General features: G+C 37.9%; 1 protein-coding gene across 2 annotated transcripts in view; it reads right to left on the reverse strand.

Annotated features, from left to right (window-relative positions):
• The window catches only part of CadN2 (Cadherin-N2), a 99,092-nt gene that overhangs the window by 75,127 nt on the left and 3,778 nt on the right, over positions 1-20,187 (reverse strand). Inside the window, exon 2 of one of the 2 annotated variants that reach the window (XM_086834923.1) lies at positions 10,081-10,797. In XM_086834923.1, coding sequence (XP_086691049.1) covers positions 10,081-10,135 — 55 coding nt within the window. In that variant the 5' untranslated portion in view covers positions 10,136-10,797. Of the gene's footprint in view, positions 1-10,080; positions 10,798-20,187 lie in introns of those variants that run through there. The other variant, XM_086834925.1, reaches the window with a different exon arrangement.

Consider the following 20,187-nt stretch of genomic DNA (forward strand, 5'->3'; position numbering starts at 1 on the left):
GTGGCAAAGGATTTCACCATTTCAACGACGACGCACGCCCGTCAAGGCAAATATCTTGGCAGCCGGCGCGCTTTGTGACATCGTTTGCATACTGAAACTGAAACATGAATTTCAAAGATTTCACCGCCGCAGCTGACACTCGTTAGCAACCAAAGACGACGACGACGATGGCCTTGATAAGGCCGCACACAGGAGGAACGTGACAAATGGCCTGCCTTTTGCACTTTTTTCTACTAAACTATGGGCAGAATAATGAGGTGCATAAATTGGCACAAGCCGCGTCCCTCAAATTCCACTATCTATGATCGAAAAATATCATATTAGACGCATAATCAGGCCCGCAACTCTCTCTCTATCTCTCTGGACCAAGGCCCTCTGCAAATATGCATCGTGGATAATTAAAATCAAAATTCATATTTTACATGAGTGAAAACTGCACAGGCATGTCTGTTACAAAATGATTATGCTAATATTTTGATGGACACGCATAGTGTGTGCATAAATATTCAATGAGAATGTTCCCCAGGCAGTGCTAAATTAACCAGCAAACTGATAAAATGTTTTTGTTTTGCATTCTTCTGACAACGAAATTTATCGGCTTGATGTGGGTGAGCTTGAAATGTTGCATATATTTTACTGACATTTAGACAGAAGTAGTTTGAAGATGTCTTTCCAAAAAGAGGAAAGATGGTATTTCGAAAATAATTATCATGCTCGTTACAAAATTAAATTCAATTGAAATTGTATCACCTGTAATCTCATAATCTCTTTCAATAATTTTCGCATTCCTTAACAACTGAACAACTTGTTGACCTCCCAAAAAAATAAAAAAAAAAATTCAATTATGCTAGCAGAATGGAAAACTTGGCCCTTAAGGTTGGGTAACCGCAAGTAAATGAAGGAACTGGAGATGTGGAGGAAACTTCCCTCGGGGTATGGAGCGGTGGAGCAGCACAAAGGAGCACCGACTTGTGTCAAAGGAAGCCGCTGCCAGAAACACCAGCAACTTTGGATGCCGGAATTTCTAATACGCTGCAAAATTGTTTGCCTTGCGAGCAGAAGACAGTTTAACTTTAACTTTCGCTAAACAAAAGGCACGGGGGTAAACTTTTAACGCAACCATCAACTTTACATGAAAATTAAATAAGTGCCAGCTTAAATAACTCTAGGGCCAGTAGGGAAGTAGGAAAAGCCATCGAGAAAATGAGGTAGAAGCGAGGCACTTTGGGAAAAACTTTCAACAAAAAGAGCAGATATTGTGATTTTAAAAGATGTTATTTCTAATATATCTTTTTATTTACATTTATCTATAAGCAGTTACTAACTTAGGACACTAATAAACAATGACTAGAAACTTTTGTAACACAACACATGTCTGAGACTTGGCCGGCAGAAGTCACTTCGTTCCGGGGATGTTAGAACAAGTTGGGAATCATAAGTTATGATGATTAACTATGAACAGCAAGTATCAATGAACATTAAATAACTCTGAGCAGTAAGTATCTATGGCCAGTAAGTAAATATGATCAGTAATTATCAGTGAACATTAAGTAACTCTGAGCAGTAAGTATATATGACAAGTAAGTAACTTTGAACACTAATAAACAATGACTTGCAACTTTTGTAACACAACACTTTTCTGAGACCTGGTTGGCAGCAGTCACTTCGTTCCGGGGATGTTAGAACAAGTTGGGAATCATATGTACAGATGTGCGAGATTTGTTTTGGAACAAATTTAAGCAACTTCAATGAAACTATGGAGTTATTCTTCTATATCATTTTACTAGTACATAAGTAGGGGCATGGGGAATCGGTAGACTATATGTATATATATATATATGATACTATATACTTATATATTATATTATATTTATATATTTTATATATGTATAGCTGCCATAGGAACGATCGGAAAATTTTAAGGAAAATATAGTCTTTCCACTTCATATTAGTGTCATTTAATTATTTGTTAAATAAATCTTATTATATTGTCAATACAAATATGTTTGCAGTGGAATCATGCTTAAGTTATATTTTTTACTGTGCATGAGTAAATGAGCCAACAAAAAACACCCAGCTCACAGACAAAAGGTTACAGCAAACAATGAAAAAGATGGCCAAGATGGAGAAGACAGGATGAGGTCCAGCCAGAGGAAGTCACCTGCCACATCCGCCGCAAATGACAGCCAACCAGCCAGGTAAGAGAGCTTAGAGAATGTCCTAGAAATCAGATGTCGAGGGTAATAAAATCTTTCACAGATGCTTTGACAGCTGCTACTTGCCATTTGCCGATTTTGATTTGGGGCCATGCATAAATATTTATTTAATTTTAACACTCTTGGCCCTTGGCTATTTTGATATCAAAGACAAATGTTGCCATCCGAAAAAGCCAGTTAATTCACAATTTCTATGCCTTTGCACGCAGCCAGTCAGAAATAAAAGGCCGAGATCTTAATCAGAAACTATTTTCGGGGTCCTGACAAATTCGTGTCGCCTGCTTGGACATTTATCATCGTTTAAGGGTCTCCGAAGTCGACTATATATATATTTATCTACATATAGATATTCCTTGTGCGCCTTGTCACAATCAAAAACTCTTGCAATCATTATGGGTTATTCCAGCAAATCTCTGGTTCTCTTGCCGCTTTTCCAACTTCATTTCCATTCAGAGGAGTCAGCAAGTTGCCGGCAACTTTTGCTTCCGCCTCGCTTCCCCAACAAATGCAACTTTTCTCTGTCCCCCATAACGTTTTCCCAGCTTTTCGCAAGTCGATTCTCATGATTGTCATGATTCTCATGACTCTCTTGTTCTCGGCGTCTTTGTGGCAGCTGCAAATTGTCGCATTAAAGTTTTTATTTGCGCCTTGTTTGCCGGCTACACTTTCTCCTCATTTTCGGCAAGTCAATTCATTTCAATTTAATGCTACCACAAAATATGCCTTTTGTCGTGAATTTTGAAATTTTCGTCTAGCACCCCGGCAACGTGGCGTATACGTAATCGAATTAATTCATCAATTGACAGGCGGCAGAAAATCTGAATGGAGAAATAAATCTCCTTATCAATAGTGATGACATAAAACTAAGTAATCTATATTTTTGTAAAGAAACTTTTATAAAATCTTTTTAATAAAAGTTTTTGTCTAGCCCGCTTGCAACGTTGCGTATACGTAATATAATTAATTCATGAATTGACAGTCCGCCAATGAAGAAAGAAGTCTCTTTAACAACTAATGATTAAGCAATTTTATGCTTATTAAACTAGTACAATTAATATCAAGAATAGTATTTATTAAAAATAAAATCAGTAATGGAAAAAACATTATAATAAATTTTAGCTATTTATTTATAGTATTTATTTAATTTAAAATAAGAAAGGAAGATAATTTTGGAAACGCAAAGTTTGTATAACCTTCTAGATTGCAATTAATTTTAAGTATCAAAACGGAAATCGAAAGAAGCTTAAATAATTTAAGTTTAAAATATGTATTTTAGTCTATATTTTTATATGACAATTTTTTCGACAAATCAAAATGTTAAAAAGTTATAACTCAGCCAAAAAAGCATTAATTTTGATTTGAAAAGCTGTTTTGTGCTAGTTTTTATTAGGTTAATAAATCTGCATTCAAAATTTATAATTTTAAGGAATTTAAAATTTTGACTATTTTCGAGATGCAAATTTTGACGATTTAACACCTAATTTTTTTTTTAATTTTGAAAAAATTAAATTTTAGCCAGACAAATCTAGATGGATTCACCTGTTCATGCTGATCAAGAATATATATGATTTATAGGGTCGGAAATGACTCCTTCGATTTGTTTTTGAGTAAAATGTAATACCTTGTCATGGTATAATTATAATAAATCTCTGTAAAAACTTTCATGAAAATAATTTAAGAGCCCCCTGTAGGTTACTCTAATCTAATCAAATCGTAAATGTATTTATTTTTTAAGTTAAAGAAAAGCTTAAGAGTTGAGTAAAACAATTTGATGGGTGAAAAATCAACAAGCGAAAAGATAAACTGCCAAGTGCAGGGATTCCACAGCTGGATATTAAGCACTTTAATTAACTTGCGGACGGGCGGCATTCGCCAAAGTTTCCGGGCATCAACTTTGAACCGCAAGGTAGTTTATTTCGCAAGGATTGTGGTCGGGACTGTAGCTTTCAGCCGGTGGAATGCATTTGCCTTGCCCACTTACCGCATTATATGGCCAATAAGGATACACAGGTATGTGCCTTGTGTGTGTGTGTGTGTGTGTGCGCCTTCCCGCGGCGAAATTAATTTCTTTGAAAATATTTCGGCACAACCAAGGGCTTTCACTTCCCTTCTCTTCTCTCCTTGTGGTGCTCGGTTTTAGCTTGACTTTGGACCTGAGTTATGCACGTGGTTGAATCCGAAACTTAAAGACAGTTTTAATTAAGTTCCGTGCGAGAATAGAAAAGTTTTGCCGGAGGGGGGGACTTTGAATTCAGAGTCCTGTAAAAATATTGTCTCCCAAAAATCTCAAGAGGCCATAATGCATGGACAAACAATCGAATATGAGAGACAAGGCAGCTGACTCTTGCCAAAGTATGCAAACAATTTTTATCAAAACAGAAAACTTAAATAAAGCAAACAAATTGATGTGACCCCATACTTCGATCTAACAAGATTCCCACTCCTACACCCGCCCGCCCCTCAAAAAAGGAAAGAAAAAACAAAAATGGGTCCAGTATCTTTGGCCCAGAGCACAATTTATTGGCTCGGCATTCATTCATCAGGAGGACGAACTCATCAGACTGTAATAATTTGCTATCAGAGAGTGTCACGAACAGGACGCCGCCGGGTGTGAGTATGAGAGGGGTTTTTATTTCGGGGGGGGGGGGGGGGGTGTTTACTGGGGGGAATGGGAGTTGTTAGGGGGTATAAAGTGGGTGGGCCATGCCCCACCCAAGTAGTGGCAACTAAACGCCTCGCAGAGCCATCAGGGGTAGAGGGTGCTGCGAGGGAGCTTAGCAGTCAAAGTAAAATTGAATAAAGGCACGAACGACAATAAAGCGTTGGGTGGCGCCTCGTCGAAGGTCCTTATCCAAATAAACAAATGTGAGGAGAGAATGGGGAAAGTCAACGGGGATATACTCTCGAGCAGGATTTAGGTTCTTCAATATGCAAAAAAAAGGGGTATACATTTCTAAAAGCAATAAAAAGGGTTGCTCTTTTCCCCAAAAACTTTTACGTGACAGTTTTAAGAGAAGTTTTATGTCACTAAACTTATGATTTCTTTTACTTATAATCTGTAAACTATGATTAATTAAATGTATATTTTAAAGAACTTAACGATTTAAATTATTATTTGTACTGATTTCAATAAGCCTGCATTAAATACATGTTATAATATGTTCTATATATAAAATAAAATAACAAAATTATATATATATATAAGAGAATTAAATTCTTCTTAAATTTTTCTTTATCCCATATCCAAGGCAAGGAGTTTAGTTTGGAAGGGAAGCAATTAAATATAACCCAATAAAAACTGTCCAAATTAATTACATTACTTTTCGTCTTGTTTTCATTGCCCTTTTCCATATAACCCTATACCCTATACAAAAAAAAAAGGAAAATAGAGAGAGAAAGATGGGCAAAAAGAGAAAGAAAAGTGGGGTGAAAAAGTGTGGGTGGTGGAAAAATGGTTGAAATAGTGGGGCAAGGGTACGGATGTGCAATGGCAGTGTAATGTCAAGTGTGCGGAAGCATAAAACAAACTCCTAACGGGTTAGCTAGCAACTCTTTTTTCACTTTCCCTCTTTCCCCGTGTGTGTGTGTCCGTATCTATGTGTAAGGATATGCGTGTGTGTGTTGTGTATTTGTCTATGTCAAGTGTCAACATTTACTTCGTGACAACACAAATTGTGGCTGTGGCTATTTTAACACCCGCAACGACTGCGAGTGTGTGTATGTGTGGGAGTCGAAAAGCCACAAGTGTTGTCCCTTTTCGGGATCGTAACCCGCCTGTTTTTCCTAATATTTTGCTGGCATGTGTAACTTGCGAGTGTGTGTGTGTATATGTGTGAGTGTGCGTGTGTGCTTGAGATTTTTCATTTTAGATGTGGTCGCTAACTTGCCACGCATTTGGCCTCCGTCTCTCTTACTCACTCTTATGTGAACCGCTCTCTAAACCGCTTGCCTTTGTGCATTGCAAATGAAGCCACAATAATAAAAACCCTAGACTCTTGTGGGTACACTGTGATAAATACAAAGATATTTCCATTACGATCTACTTTGGCTTTTTGGTTCTATGTAGAATTAAATTATAAATAAAATACCTTCTTCCTATTGCTATGTAGAAAGGTATAATAGAAGGTATCCTTCTTGCATAGAATGCTATATCAATTTCTGAAATATTTACATACTAAAAATGTTAAATAATATTTTTCCTCGTTAATAAAAACGTTTATAAATCTAATTTTATTCGAACTGAACTTAAAATTTCTGGAATATAGTATTTAAAATTGATCCTAATCTTAAGATTTAGTGAGATACCAATAGATATCGCTTAAAGTCACTCTAAAGAAAGTTATGAAACATTATTCCTTGAAAGTATTAAGTAAGTTTAAATGTTCTAAATGTGGCATTCCTTTAAATACCAATTTATTAAATTTAAAACTAATAAATCCATCAAATACATATTTAATCATAAGCTTAGATATACCTTCTAGTATAATTAATCTTCTTTAATAGTAATTTTTCAACCCTGTGTATCCCCATAGACATGTGTGTGCGTTTTGTGTTTGTGGCTTTGCAACAGACTGCAACAACCTACAAATTATACTTTTAAGCTGGCTCCCCCTTCTCTAGTTTGTACTCGTAGTAGTAGTTCCTTCCCCATTTTCCCTGGATGTGCTTGTAGTTGCTCTTATCTTCGGTGCTAACACTCTGAATGGCTTGCGGGTTAGTTGGCCTGGCTTACTCGTTGCCTGTCGCCTTTCGCCTTGCTCCCCTTTCACGCCCCAAAGAAGTCATCTTCGTCGCATCGTAATTTCTAATTTGTTTGTATTATTACCGCAGTTCCAGGCGAGTTTCTTGCCTTTTGAGTTTGTCTCTATTACGGTTGACATTTGTGACGTCTAAATTGAATAATGCTGTTTAAGTGGAATGTGTAGGAATGGTATCCATTTACAATTGAGTTAAGGCGTCTTCATCTTGAAATTGTCGAAAATTTTATGTTGTGGTTTGGGGAGGTGTCGCATTACTCGGTAAATGCATTTAATATTTAGCCATCACATTTCAATTGGAGGTTCTCTTAACTTCGCTTGACTTAAGTTGGCTCTCTTAAAGGGTTTGTGTATAACAGTTTTTAAAATGTGAAAAATGTATTGCAAGGATACATTTTTTATGGGAAAAGGAATATTTAGCCATAAATACTGGTTAACTTATTTTCGATGTAAATTTGTGCAACATTTTACAAATGAAATATCCCTCTATTATTGAAGTAATTTGTGATAGGTTTTCGGGTAAAATATCCTTTTGTTAGAAGGGACTTTCATATTTAGAAAATGTCTAATACGGATGGGAAAGCTTTTTATCAGTTGTATAAGTAAGAACCACAGTTAAAAATTCCCCAAAAAAAGATTTTTAGTATTTATAGAAACCTAAAAGCATTTAACAATTAAGTATTTTAAAATTGTAAACGGGAGGTTACCATAAATACCATTTATGTAAAAAACTTATAGCACTAAGGTAGTCTTATATTCATCCATAAACTTAATCGGTGAGCAACGGATGTTACAAATTTATATTAACATTTTATACTTATACTGGATAAGCTGCAACCTCATAACTATAAACATTTTCGAAGAGTTTTATGGAAAAAAGCTTTTCAGCCGTAATGTATTCTCCAGCATCCTTCGTTCAGTCTTGCTATAAATCCATATCTGTAGAGTTTTGTTTTACTTCCTGTTTAATTTCAAAAACTATGCCAGAGTAAATTTGATATCAGTTGGAGTTTATTATTTTTTGTTTTCTCATATTTTTCCTGACCAAAAACTTTGAACTCAAGTTTCTTGTGAAAACTTGTTAGCCAAGTTAACCACGCGTCTGGGCCACAAAGGCTCCCCTCTCTAGCGAGATCTTGGCCAGTTGCTCACTTGAGTGACTCCGTTACAGAGTTGTTTGTGCAATTTGCAGTGATTTTGTTTTGGCAATTGCCAGAAAAACCCTCATACATTATAAAACCGTTTGGTCTGCCAGTTTGCAGGACTCGGCCAAAGTTTAATTGTTGAGGTTTCTGTTTGCGTCTGACATTTGTGTTTTTCGGCCACACAGAGAGAGAGGGAGGAAATTGCAGGAACTTCACTTGCATATATATGGGAATTTTTATGAGCCACTCATTAAGTATTTGGCGCACAAAGTTTTAGCCGTTTTACTTTTATTTTCGCCACCGAATAATAAACCCTTTCCCTAGGCTTCAGCTGTGTGTGTGGTCAGTTCTCGGTTGAGCCTTAAGTGAGTCTGAAGTGCAGTTGACTTTTAATTGGGGTCGAAATCGTTGGAGAGGGCGTAATTATGCCTTGAAATGAGCTGCAGGAAGATTAGCATATTTTTTTCTTAACCTGCCAGTGTATGCAGATCTTAAGTATGCGCAATTTAGAGTAACTGCAGAGATGTCAAAAGCTTATCGAAAGAGATAAGAAAAGAAAACTAAAAAAGGAGAATTTAGAAGGATGTCTGCTGCTTTATAAAAACTTATCGATGCCATCAATCACCTCAGCGCACATGCGACGACGACTCCTTGGTCTCGGAGTCTGGTCTAGATAAATAACTTTATTAAGTGCCCCAAGATGCCATGTCAAAGTGAACGAAATCTCCAGAGGCTAAAAGGGGGAAAAAAGATGAAGTTGCACTTGCAGAAGGATGCGGGCCACAAATTGAAATTGAACTCCAATCGTGTGGCAGTCGCTTTGTGCTCGATATTAATCAAAGTTGATTGCCTGTTAATATGTCGTATCAATTGCAACTAGAACTTTCTGCCAAGTGCATCGGATTAATTTCCGAATTGAAAAGGTGATGTTTCTGTCTTGGCTCTGAAATGTTATATATTCCTTATTTTCATATTTAGGAAATACAGAAACCACCCCATATAACGCAGCTTAATTGTTTTTTAATTGGAAAAACTGCACGCAAGTAAGCATCTGCTACGACTTTCCCGGCATCAACTTGTGTTTTCTAATAAACTTGAAAAATACAAATTAACTAAACGCCCGCAGACTCAAACCCCTCAGAGATGCCGGTTCATAATTAAAAAGCTCTCAGCTTCAGCATGGAGCTGAGTCTATTCCCGAGGGTTAGCCCTCAACAACTTTAACTCGGAAGAAAGTAGGTGAAAGTACTATTTAAGACAGCCTTGCTGAAATCCTCAAGAACAGAAAAAAAATTATTCCACTCCCAGGGAAAGAACTCTCCCTCCCGCAACAGAAAAGTGAGGAAATAGCCAAGAAAAAATGGTATATATGTAAGAGCCGCAACTTTTAACCCTTTATTCAAAGAGTTGGCTATCTTTCTGGGTAATTTTTTTATATGCCGCACCCTCACTGAAAGGCAGTTGTAAATTTGGGAACCCTTTCGAGGGGTGAACTCATTTTTCGGGCTGTTTTATTTGTACACAGTTAAGCTTGAAGTTGGCCCATATTTAAATAGAGTATTTTTGCAACGTTATGAAATATTTTTAGGGATTCTTTATTTCCGCTGCCCTCATTCAAGAAGCGTAATGCGTTGAAAGTTTGAAATCAGCATTCAAATATTCGCATTACCCATAGGAGAATGCACTTGAAATAATTTTCTAAAAAGCATGGAACTATATTATGACTTTTCATTTAAAATTTTTTAGAAAATGTAAAATGTACCACTAGTTTCTTTAATTTTTTAACTGGGTATCATGATAGATTTTATTTTAATTTAAAATATAAGGCTTCTTTACTCTTCCTTTACTTCAAGTGTACCTTAACATAGCTGCATGATTTAAAAAATAAGTTTTCTTATTACCCAGAGACTGGCCAAGTTTCTCATCTGCATCAGGCATAAAATAACACGAACTGGCACTTACCAATTAACAAAAGTTTCCAAATATGCATTTGAATGTCGAATGCGGCTGAGTCCATTCAAATTAGAAGCAGACGATTTAAAAAGCCCCGCCACTCCACTCGCCAGCGTGCTTTTCCTCCTCCGTATCTCGTTGTTTCCTTTGGACTTTTTCCTTGGACTTTCCCTTGGCCCACGAAGGATTCGGCAGGATCTTAGGCTCGCAAAAGTTGTCGATGGATGCGCTCAGCAGTTGGGATTTGTTGTCGCCACGGCGTAGGCAGCAGCATCTTGTCCGAAACTTTTTGATTTTAATTGTTGCATTCGGTGCTGATTGTTCTGTTACTTTTCTTCTTTGGTTTTTTTGTTTTTTATTTTCTTTTTTCGAAAACAGGCAATTAAACTTTCGGTTCGTTGGTTGGGGAGGCTGGCAATCGTGCAGTAAATGACTGACCCCGTTTGAATATTATCCTGACTGTGTCCTTAGTTATCGTATCTCTTTCTCTGTCAGTTTTGCACTTCCTATCTCTTTTATTCTCTCAGTTCCTTGCAATATTCTGTGGCAATTTTTGGTCTCTGTCTGTGTTTTGTTTCTGGCTCTGGGTTTTTCGTCTGGACTTTAAGTTATTTTTGTTTGCAGTTTTGTGCTTGCTTCTGGCTAGAGGACAATTTTTAACTGGATTTGGCAATTATTACGATTTTGCATCTCCCATTGAATCCGGCTCAAATGGTTGCTATAGTTCTGAAAAGGGTATGCAGAAAATACAGAAGATTAGATTTTCTTGTTGACGTTCACAGAAACAAGTATTTATCAGTTGCTTATTATTGCCTTACTCAAAAGTTAAATCCTTGTCAAAGTTAAACACATGAAAAGGATGAATACGCACCAGGAATGTGGCTTATTAAGACCACACTTTTCTTTGTTATTTACATTTTCTCCCCTCAATTCCATTGATTAATTATAAAACCAGTCAAAGGCGAGTCCCTGCACAAATAATTATCATAATAAATATTGAACAGAAGAAAATAATAAAAATTCCACCAATGACACGCGGCGCGACAAACTGAAATATTAAGTGCGATTAAAAATGCAATAAAAGCGAGAGCTAAAAAAAATAAAGAGAAAATGTATATAAAATGTGAAATTGAATAATTGGGTGACGCATTTTTTACGCTGCACGTTTAATTTGTTGTGTGCATATTTGCAAACGGGCAAACTGGCAAAAGAACAAAATGAGTTAAACAGAAGCCGGGGCATAATTAATAAATTAAATAAAGCTGGCAAATTTGCTCACAGCATACCGGAGAGTCAGACCAATTTAAAAAAAATGCCAGAGCTTATTTCGCATTTATTGCTGTCATTTTGGTTTTACTTTATGGACACAAACATTGCACCTTTGCCGCAAATGATGTCATCAATTTAAGAATGAAATTTTAACGACCTAAAAAATGTTTAAGCAATAATGTTGCCTTGAGGATTTTTTATTTCTAAATAACTTTGGTAAACATATTTCGTGATTATTGTAAAATTTATGAGTAAATATATACAAGGCAAATCATTTATCAAACATAAACTCTAGTAGTCCTACTTCGTGGTTACTTCAACCCTAGAGAGTATGCTACATTTTATGTTAAACGTGCTGTACTTCCGGTTGCTTGGTACTTAGGCCATTCGCTATCTTTTTCCCCAAAATTCAAGCAACTTTAAACTTCAAACCAGCTAAAGTGCGTTGCTCTCGTCGAAATGACAATGTTCGAATACTGGGATAATGATGGGTGGCTGGTCGGTAATGATTCGCTGGAAACTTTGTCACATTGCATTTGGAAATTCAGTCTAGTCTCGTCTCGTTTTTTCTGTTTCGCGGCCCGTGGCTTTTGTGCCATGAATTACTTTTCTTGACGTTTTGTTTTCTAACAACCGCACAAGACAATGCGTGTGAGGCCCACTCACATAGAGAGACACACAAACACACAGAGAGACACAACAAGCACACACACCGAGAGCGACTGCTATTTAATTTATGAAGTAGAGCGCGTAAAAATTGTGCATTGTGCCGTTGCCACAATGAGCAGAGTGCGAGAGGGGCATGGATAAAGCCGAGAGACTTATCTTGCACTCCATGCACGCTCCTCTGTTTTTCCTCCCTTTTTTTCCCCTAGCATTTTTCCAGAATTTTTCCTCTTCTTTTTTTCATCTTTTTGTGCTTGACACAACAAAAGACAGTTTAGAAATCAGTAAAGGGTCGGGGACCGACATTGTCATTATGTTTCGGAATAGATGCAAATGTTGTCGGTGATTATGCCAAGTGTTTGTCCCTTGAAGAGTGTTTTCTTATTCCTGGTTAATAGTAGCCAACATTCCTTAAATTTGTAAAGAAAGTATGAGGTTTTTTTGCACAATTTATATGCCTAGTTTTAAGCAAGTAAATGATCTTCTCAAGTACCTTAGAAACCTTCGCACTCCCTTTAATTTCCCCCAGTTTGTCGACTATTTTAATTCATGAATCCGCCTTAACGCTTCGCTCTTACTTTACGCAAATTTATTCGGCAATCATACAGACCATTTATCAAATACTTTGCACATCCTTCCAAATTAGACGCGGAAACTTTCCTTCTCCACTCACCCACACAAACACACACACTTTCCATAGGAAAACTTTCATCGAACGGAGACCAATTTAACACCATTCTTTGCAAGCAAGAGCAGCAGGGGTCGCAGTGGGTTAAAGTTAATCTCCTGCCATAAATCACAAGTTATTAATGTTCAACGTGTTCGCCGCCGTGGCGCTCAATTTCCCAGAAGCAGCTGCTGCATCATCCTGATTACCATCGTCAGTGACCCTATTGGCGTGTCATCATCCCAGGATCTATTTAGTCACCTAATTAGTGGGAAGCACTATTTAAGCAGCCAGCCAGCGAAAGTTTGATGAATTTTGCTACCAGCAATATGTAATCGAAACTTGTGGATGATTACAGTGAAAAGAACTATGAGAAGGTAGATAAAAACTTCTATAAACTATTAAAGGAAGTTTAAATTTATTTTCACTCTATTGTAATAAATAATATGTAAAGAAATTTAAATAATTTTTACATTAAACTTTATTATCTTATTTCCCTCAGTGTCTGACAGCGTTAGCTTTGAGCTCATCTACAGCTTTTCGATGGAGCTCATCAACAGTTTGAAAATCAATGCCAGAACTCAAATCACTACCCATATCACCGGATGGTGAGTGTCTCAAATTTTCACATGGGACAAACTTGCACTTCATTCGGACAATTGACATGACCAACGACACGTGTAAGCCATGGCACGCGCTCTTAACATTCCACGTACAGTGCGGGGCACACACATACATATATCCATATATGTAGTATATATGTATAGTTTTATCACGAATCGACAAAAAAAAGAACCCGACTAGACAATGGTGGAACAGCATCTCATGCTGCTGCCAAAGACATGACGGTGTCATTGTCATTGGCCAAGCCAAAACCAAAAACTCCAGTGTCACGTCACGTCAACGGAACCAGCTCCACAAACCCGAAACTAAACCCGCAACCAAAATCCAAATGCGAGTTCAGATTAAAGAGGAGGAGACGGACACAAGGACGAGGGAGGCGTGGCTGAAGACCAGACGGGATTTAAGGAACAGGGAGCCACACACAAAGCATGAGTTATGGCTAGATATGACGACTATGTTCAACAATTTCTCTCCATGATTCTTTATGATTGTGGTGCTGGTTGTTTCCCTTTCTGGTCGGATGGGGTTCCAGCTCTGGGAATCTGCCAGAGACCAATGCAATAGTCACTGTCTCCTTAGCACATTGCAAATGGATTTTTAGGAGCTAACCGTGGATGTCATCATTATATTTAAACGCAACAAAAATTTATAAAATTGGTTAGAGAATATTTTAAAAAAAAAATTTGAAAGCACTTAAAAATGTGATAAGAACAATGCTATAATAAATATTTAAGGTTTTTTTGTAATAAATAAAAAAGAGCGTCTGATATCTCTTTTAATTTGTAATAGCCTGATAAGACTACATTTATATAATTACCACATTATCATTAACTAAAAATCGATAAAATGCTAAACCAAACACTTTCATTTTCAATAAAATGTTTAAAGAATATTTTGATTATTTACATTCCAGGTTTTATATTCAAATCATACCGTAACCCATATGAAGATGATTCACAGATTCTTTCTGGTATGTGCTTAATCCAATTTCCCATGCAATTGTCGTCACTGAGATATGTCAGAATCGTGGTGGTGAATGCAACTCTCTTCCTCGAAAATCCTAACGAACCCAGCGGCATGCGTTTGCTAGAGGACTCCATTGTGGCTTGACAGTGTCAAGGGGGGTGGCATGGGCTTGGCAGAGTTTTTACGATTTCACCAATTTCCACGAACAACGCCCCAACGATTTTCCAACTCGAGTTGCATGCGAATGATAGACAACTCTGCGATTATGCGACTCATGCTCACTGCGGTGGCCTCGTAATTGTCGAAAATTCTCCAACCATTGTCCTGATACCGCCCCCATTGGGCGAACACAAGTCAAAAGATAATTATGAACATGAGGTATGGAGGATATATATGCGAGGAAAGCAGGTGTAGAGTCTGATTACGAAGGGGGAAAACTCATCGAGTACACAACGAATTAAACAAATCTACCAAAAAAGAGAAACACACACAGAGCTAACTATACGTTCATGGGGGAATTTTAGCTAAAATTTGACAAAACATTTTGGTATGGCAATGATTGCACTGAGGTAAATTGGGAAACTTTGAACTAAGAGATAAGCTTATTTTTAATTTAAGCATGATATTTAAATACATGATATTTGCTTTGAATCTTTATAAACTATTTAGTTATATGAGCTATGTTACGCCTTACAAGCAATAAGGATTTACAGACTGAATTTAAATGCATTTAAAATTATATAGAAAATATTGCTATCAAAGAACTGGTCTTATTTTTCTTAGTGCACAATCCATTCTAAGCCAGGATAACCAGGCCAACAGTCCGATCAGAACGGTTCAGCAAATTGAAAGTTCAATCATGTTGCAGCAGCTGTTCGTGCGAGTGGCCAAAACTCTGAAAACGCTGAAATGCCGAAATGAGTGGGTTTTTCCCTCTCTCCAAACCCCACCTCCAACCACACACACACACACACACTTACACACGGGCAAATTATGTAAATGACATTAATCCTTATGGCGCACAATAGTTTAACGGTTCGGCGCTTTATTGTCACGTCCCAGTACAGCGGCAGCATCAACAATGGCAAACTCTGGCCAGTCCGAAAGGGAATTCAACCGGACCGGACCCAAGTCCGGGAGTTCCAAGTTCCGAATCCCGGTTCCCGCTTCCCGGATCCGGACTTTTTATGCCCACGTGCTGGGGGATTGCGTGTTCTTCCCCATACTCCCCGAACCACCAATGACAGCTAACTTTTCCTTGTTAATTGCGAAATCACTTGGTGGAACAAGAACGGGCATTTTCCCCTCTCTCTTTTTTGGTCCCCATCGCACACACACACACACACAGCTTATATAATCAATTACGTGATCAACGTGATAACCTTCCATTTGATTTGATTTATGTCCTGGTACTTGTATCTCAAGATACACACGGACAAGCTTAAGCAAGGACTAGTCATTGACCGGAATAAATTATGTTTTTACCAAGGACTATGTCAAGATTTATTTTATTTACTCTTTATCTTATATTGTCTTTAAATGTTTAGATAATACATATTATTTTGGATTAAAGAGAGGTTTAAGTAAACCATTTCTAATAGAACTTTCAGATTGTAAACAAGAAAATGAAGCAGACTTTTGACTGCAAATTTAATATCCTTTAAGGATATACAAATATTGTTAATTGGCTTCATTTAAAAGGGAGTTTTCTTCCCTCTTATTAATTACATGACATTATTTAACACTCAGGCCGAGTCTCAATACATCAAATTGATTGCATGTTGACTCGAGCAGTAATGGCCCCGGAATGGAGTGAAAGTGCCACCATGCATTCTGTTTCCAACAATTTAACTACTGGTTATTAAAAATTAAGTGGTTGCAATGGGAAAAAGGGATATTGCTGGTTGATTGTTATTGAAGCGATGGCCATTCCATGGGCAGCAAGAATCGAGCATTAAGGGTCAAATAAAACCGCAATAATCGCTAAGAAATGTGTTGGGGAAAAAAAACTGCAGGCGATTACCTGAAAGAGAAGGAGAGAAGGAAACCAGCTGGTGGTGTTAATGTCTGACCATTTTCCAAAGTGCTTTTCTTTGCTACACTCCTCGCAACGAGTATTTCCCGCACTTCATTGGGTTTCTGTTTCTCTCTCCTTTTTTTTGCTACACGATTAATTTGTCCGTTGCCTAATTAGAATAATACAACTAATGCGGCAGGATCATGACCCTCTCCCCTTGACATGCGCATAATTAGCAGAAGCACTTTGTGATACGGCTTTCCCTCTTAATCGAAATTTTCCTCCATCTCTTTTTATCCATATCATTAACCTGCGAGCCGCATAAATTCATGATGTATCAAAAACAAAAAGAGCAGAGGAAACCGTGGAGAGACGGAAAATCACAGTTTGGTTTTATGTACACGCATTAGCGCGGCTGCCCTTGGGACTCGGACGCCACTCCCCTTGGATGAAGTGCCTCCTGGGTGGTCATGTACTTCTGGTTTATTAATTCGCTGGCAACATGCAACATCGCCTTGTTTGCCGAAAACTCCATGTTGATATTAGCCACGGGAAGCAACTGAAATTAGCCAGAGTGCCAACTGTATGATGTCCTTCGGTTGCTTGCTCAGCGAGATTTCCGGGTGGATGCTTCCAAGGTTAAAGCCATATCGCACATATTGGAATATACAAGAGTTTGATATATTTTTGTTTCACGGAAATATTATCGAGAAAATTTAAACACGACCTGTGTTTTGTTAGGGAAATCACAACTAATAGCATGTTTAATTTAATGAACTAGTAATTGGTAATTCGCGGAAATGAATTTCGGGAACGCATTCTCGACATCATACCCATCAAGGGACGACTGGAGTAGGGGCAGAGTAGTAGTGGAGAACGAGGTGTCCCTCTACACCGATGGCTCAAAAATGAGCTGCGGCGTAGGGGCTGGGATCTTCGCTGAAAACTGGGGAATTGAAAAGGCTTTCAATCTCTCTAACTCAGCGACGGTCTTTCAGGCTGAGTTACTAGCCATAAGGGAAGCAGTCGAACTTTCCTTAAGGCAGGAACTCAGGGGCAAAAGAGTTCGAATCTACTCGGATAGCCAAGCGGCTATAAAATCCCTATCTGCAGTAAAAACAAATTCAAGACTAGTGGCAGAATGCAAGAAGGCCCTTAATAGACTTGCCGACAAAAACACGGTACAAGTGACATGGGTACCGGGACACAACGAGATCCCAGGTAATGAGAAGGCAGACGAACTAGCCCGTGCAGGCTCGGCGGGGCTAAGCTCTGACTTCGAGTTACCGATCTCCCTAAACGCGATCCAGACAAGGATCCATGACCACTTTAGACAGATAGCCAGTAAAGAATGGCAAAGGAAGAGCGATCACAGAAGGTCAAGGGAATGTTGGCCGAGGTACGATAGGAAGCGAACCAGGGAACTGCTATCCAACAGCAAGCGGGATATCAGTAGGTTCACGGCACTCACCACGGGACATTGGGCGATCGGTTCGCATGCAATAAAGATGGGACTGGCATACAACGCAATCTGTAGAAGCTGTAAGCAACCTACAGAGCAAGAGACACCGGAACATCTGCTCTGCTTCTGCCCAGCGCTAAACCACATCAGGTTTCGCCACTTCGGTGCCTACCAGATGGAGTCACTGAGAAGCATAGGAAAGCTGAAAGTTTCAGCGATCCAAGGCTTCCTTGCTGACTCAGGATGGTACTGATAGTGAATAACAACAAGAAAAACAGAGGGTGTGGAACAAAAAGGAGCTTAGCTCTAATTGGAGGCCCCAGCAGTGGGCCTCACCACTGAAACCTACCTACCTACCTAATTGGTTTCAACAGTAACAAAATTAAATTAATTTTTAAAAGGGTTTTATATAAAACATATTTATTAAAATGTGTGCCTCCAAAGTAAAGCCAATTTATTTATTTATTTTTAAATGTAGACACGCCAATTAATTGTGATGACATAAAATTATTTTGAAAATATTCTATGAATTCAGGACACCAAAGCTGAAATATTGGTTTAAAATTAGAGCCTACAAAAAGTGATTTATTTTTTATCCTTTAATTGTAATAAACTTTGCACAATTTATACTTCAATTAGCTCTGTGTTTTATTTAGTTTAAATGACTATTTTATTTTCTAGTTTCAAAACTAATTTTCCAAAGGCTTTCAAAGCAACTCCCACTCTCCTTCTCTTGCCACTTAAGTGCCTTTGGTGACTCCTGACAGTCACCACTTATGTCCTTTTCACAGAAGAAGTACTTTAAATATTTAAAGAGCAATCGCCTGGTTGGGCTTGGGTTCTCAATCAGTGCTCGAGAGGCACAAGAGTGAGAAATTAAACATGCAGCTCGTTCATTTTTGGGTCACTCAATTAAATGAGTGCATCTTGAGGGGCCCTCGACAAAGGTAAATTTAGCAGGAGTCCAGTAGGAGTCCAACAGGACTCGCAATTCCTCCGGCAAGTCAATTGCTGTTCAATTCTCAATGTTGAATGCTACTTGCGAAAGTCCTTTTCGATGGGATGACTTTGTTGATGGCCCCAGTCAAGTTGCCTTTTGATTAAAAGGACATTGGGAAAAATAAAAGTGGAGCACAGTGTATATGTGCTAAACTTTTCCTGCTCCTCCGATGAGAAGGAAAGCGAAATGAAAAAGAACTCCCACGTCACCCAACGAACGTACTCAAGAGGTATGTAATTGTAAAGTGCTCATTAGAAATACTCTAGACAGACGAGCTCTGGGTGGAATCGGGTGGTATTACTCTGATGCTTCTAGATTCTTGGTTGTTTCTAGGTACCACCCACACCAAGTGCATTTTCAATTAAGGAGAGTAAAATATTTTGGCTGCACTTTCGGTAAAGGAGCCAATAAACTGTTGAATTTACGGCAAGTCCTAATAGCTTTTCGCTCATTTATCCCATCTTCCATCGGTTTATACCACAACAGCTCAGCAGTTGCCTGAGCTAAGAGGATTTGCAATGCAGGTGAAACACTTTTAAAATATTCCCAAGAGCTGCTCTTGAAAACGAGAATATTCCGGCAGTAATTTCGATTAAAGCAATCTTCATAAATTTCGGAACAAATCAGAAAATTTGAATAATTTGGGGGAAAGGGAAATGAGAACAAATCACTCTGAAATATTCTCAAAAAATCGTAAATTGATATTTTTGGTTAACAGAAGACGAATTTTTTTTAAAATTCCCATGGTTTAAATGGAATTTTGTTTGTCTGCGTTCAACTTTGGTAAAATATTTAACATTTACTTTAAGTCAATCAATTTAAATTTCGAATTTTATCCATTAAGTTTTATTATCAAATTATTTAATTAAATGATTATTGCTTTAAAAACTCATATTCAAAGTTTTAATTCAATTGCAAATTGTTTTAAGTTCAAAGACTCTATGCAGTCCGCTTCGAGCTTCAGGCTGTTGCCACTTTGGAGCTCAGAGTTAAAAAAAAAAAAACAAATTGAATTGCTATTAGGCACTCTTTGGCCACAATTTGCAGCAACAACTGGCAACTGATGTGTGGCAACCGCATTAGACATCTTCCCCAGCCAGGAGCAACTGTTTTGCCAGCAGATCCTGCTCCTTTTACGGCTTCTTTTCCTTCTGTCGGCTGGCTCCTTTTTGAATTCACAGTTGGCTGCCTGGCATTGCTGAGAACTTTTGCCACTCGAGTACATTTTGTTTTTGCAGCCGATTAACAGTGAAAAGAGGGCAACACTAGTCTAAAAAAAATAAGACGCTGCAGGATGTTCCAAGCCACCTCTTACTTATTTACACTTGGGGAAAAAGGATAGCAGGGGAGCACTGGGAGAATATGTTTTCTAGACTTTGGAAATATATAATGTTTTCTTAACTCTCTTCTTCGTGTGAGATATGCTATATATTCCCTTGATTTTG

The sequence above is a fragment of the Drosophila serrata genome, unplaced genomic scaffold, assembly GCF_035046125.1.
Source record: "Drosophila serrata isolate PLE 108 unplaced genomic scaffold, ASM3504612v1 contig_275, whole genome shotgun sequence".
NCBI lineage: Eukaryota > Metazoa > Arthropoda > Insecta > Diptera > Drosophilidae > Drosophila > Drosophila serrata.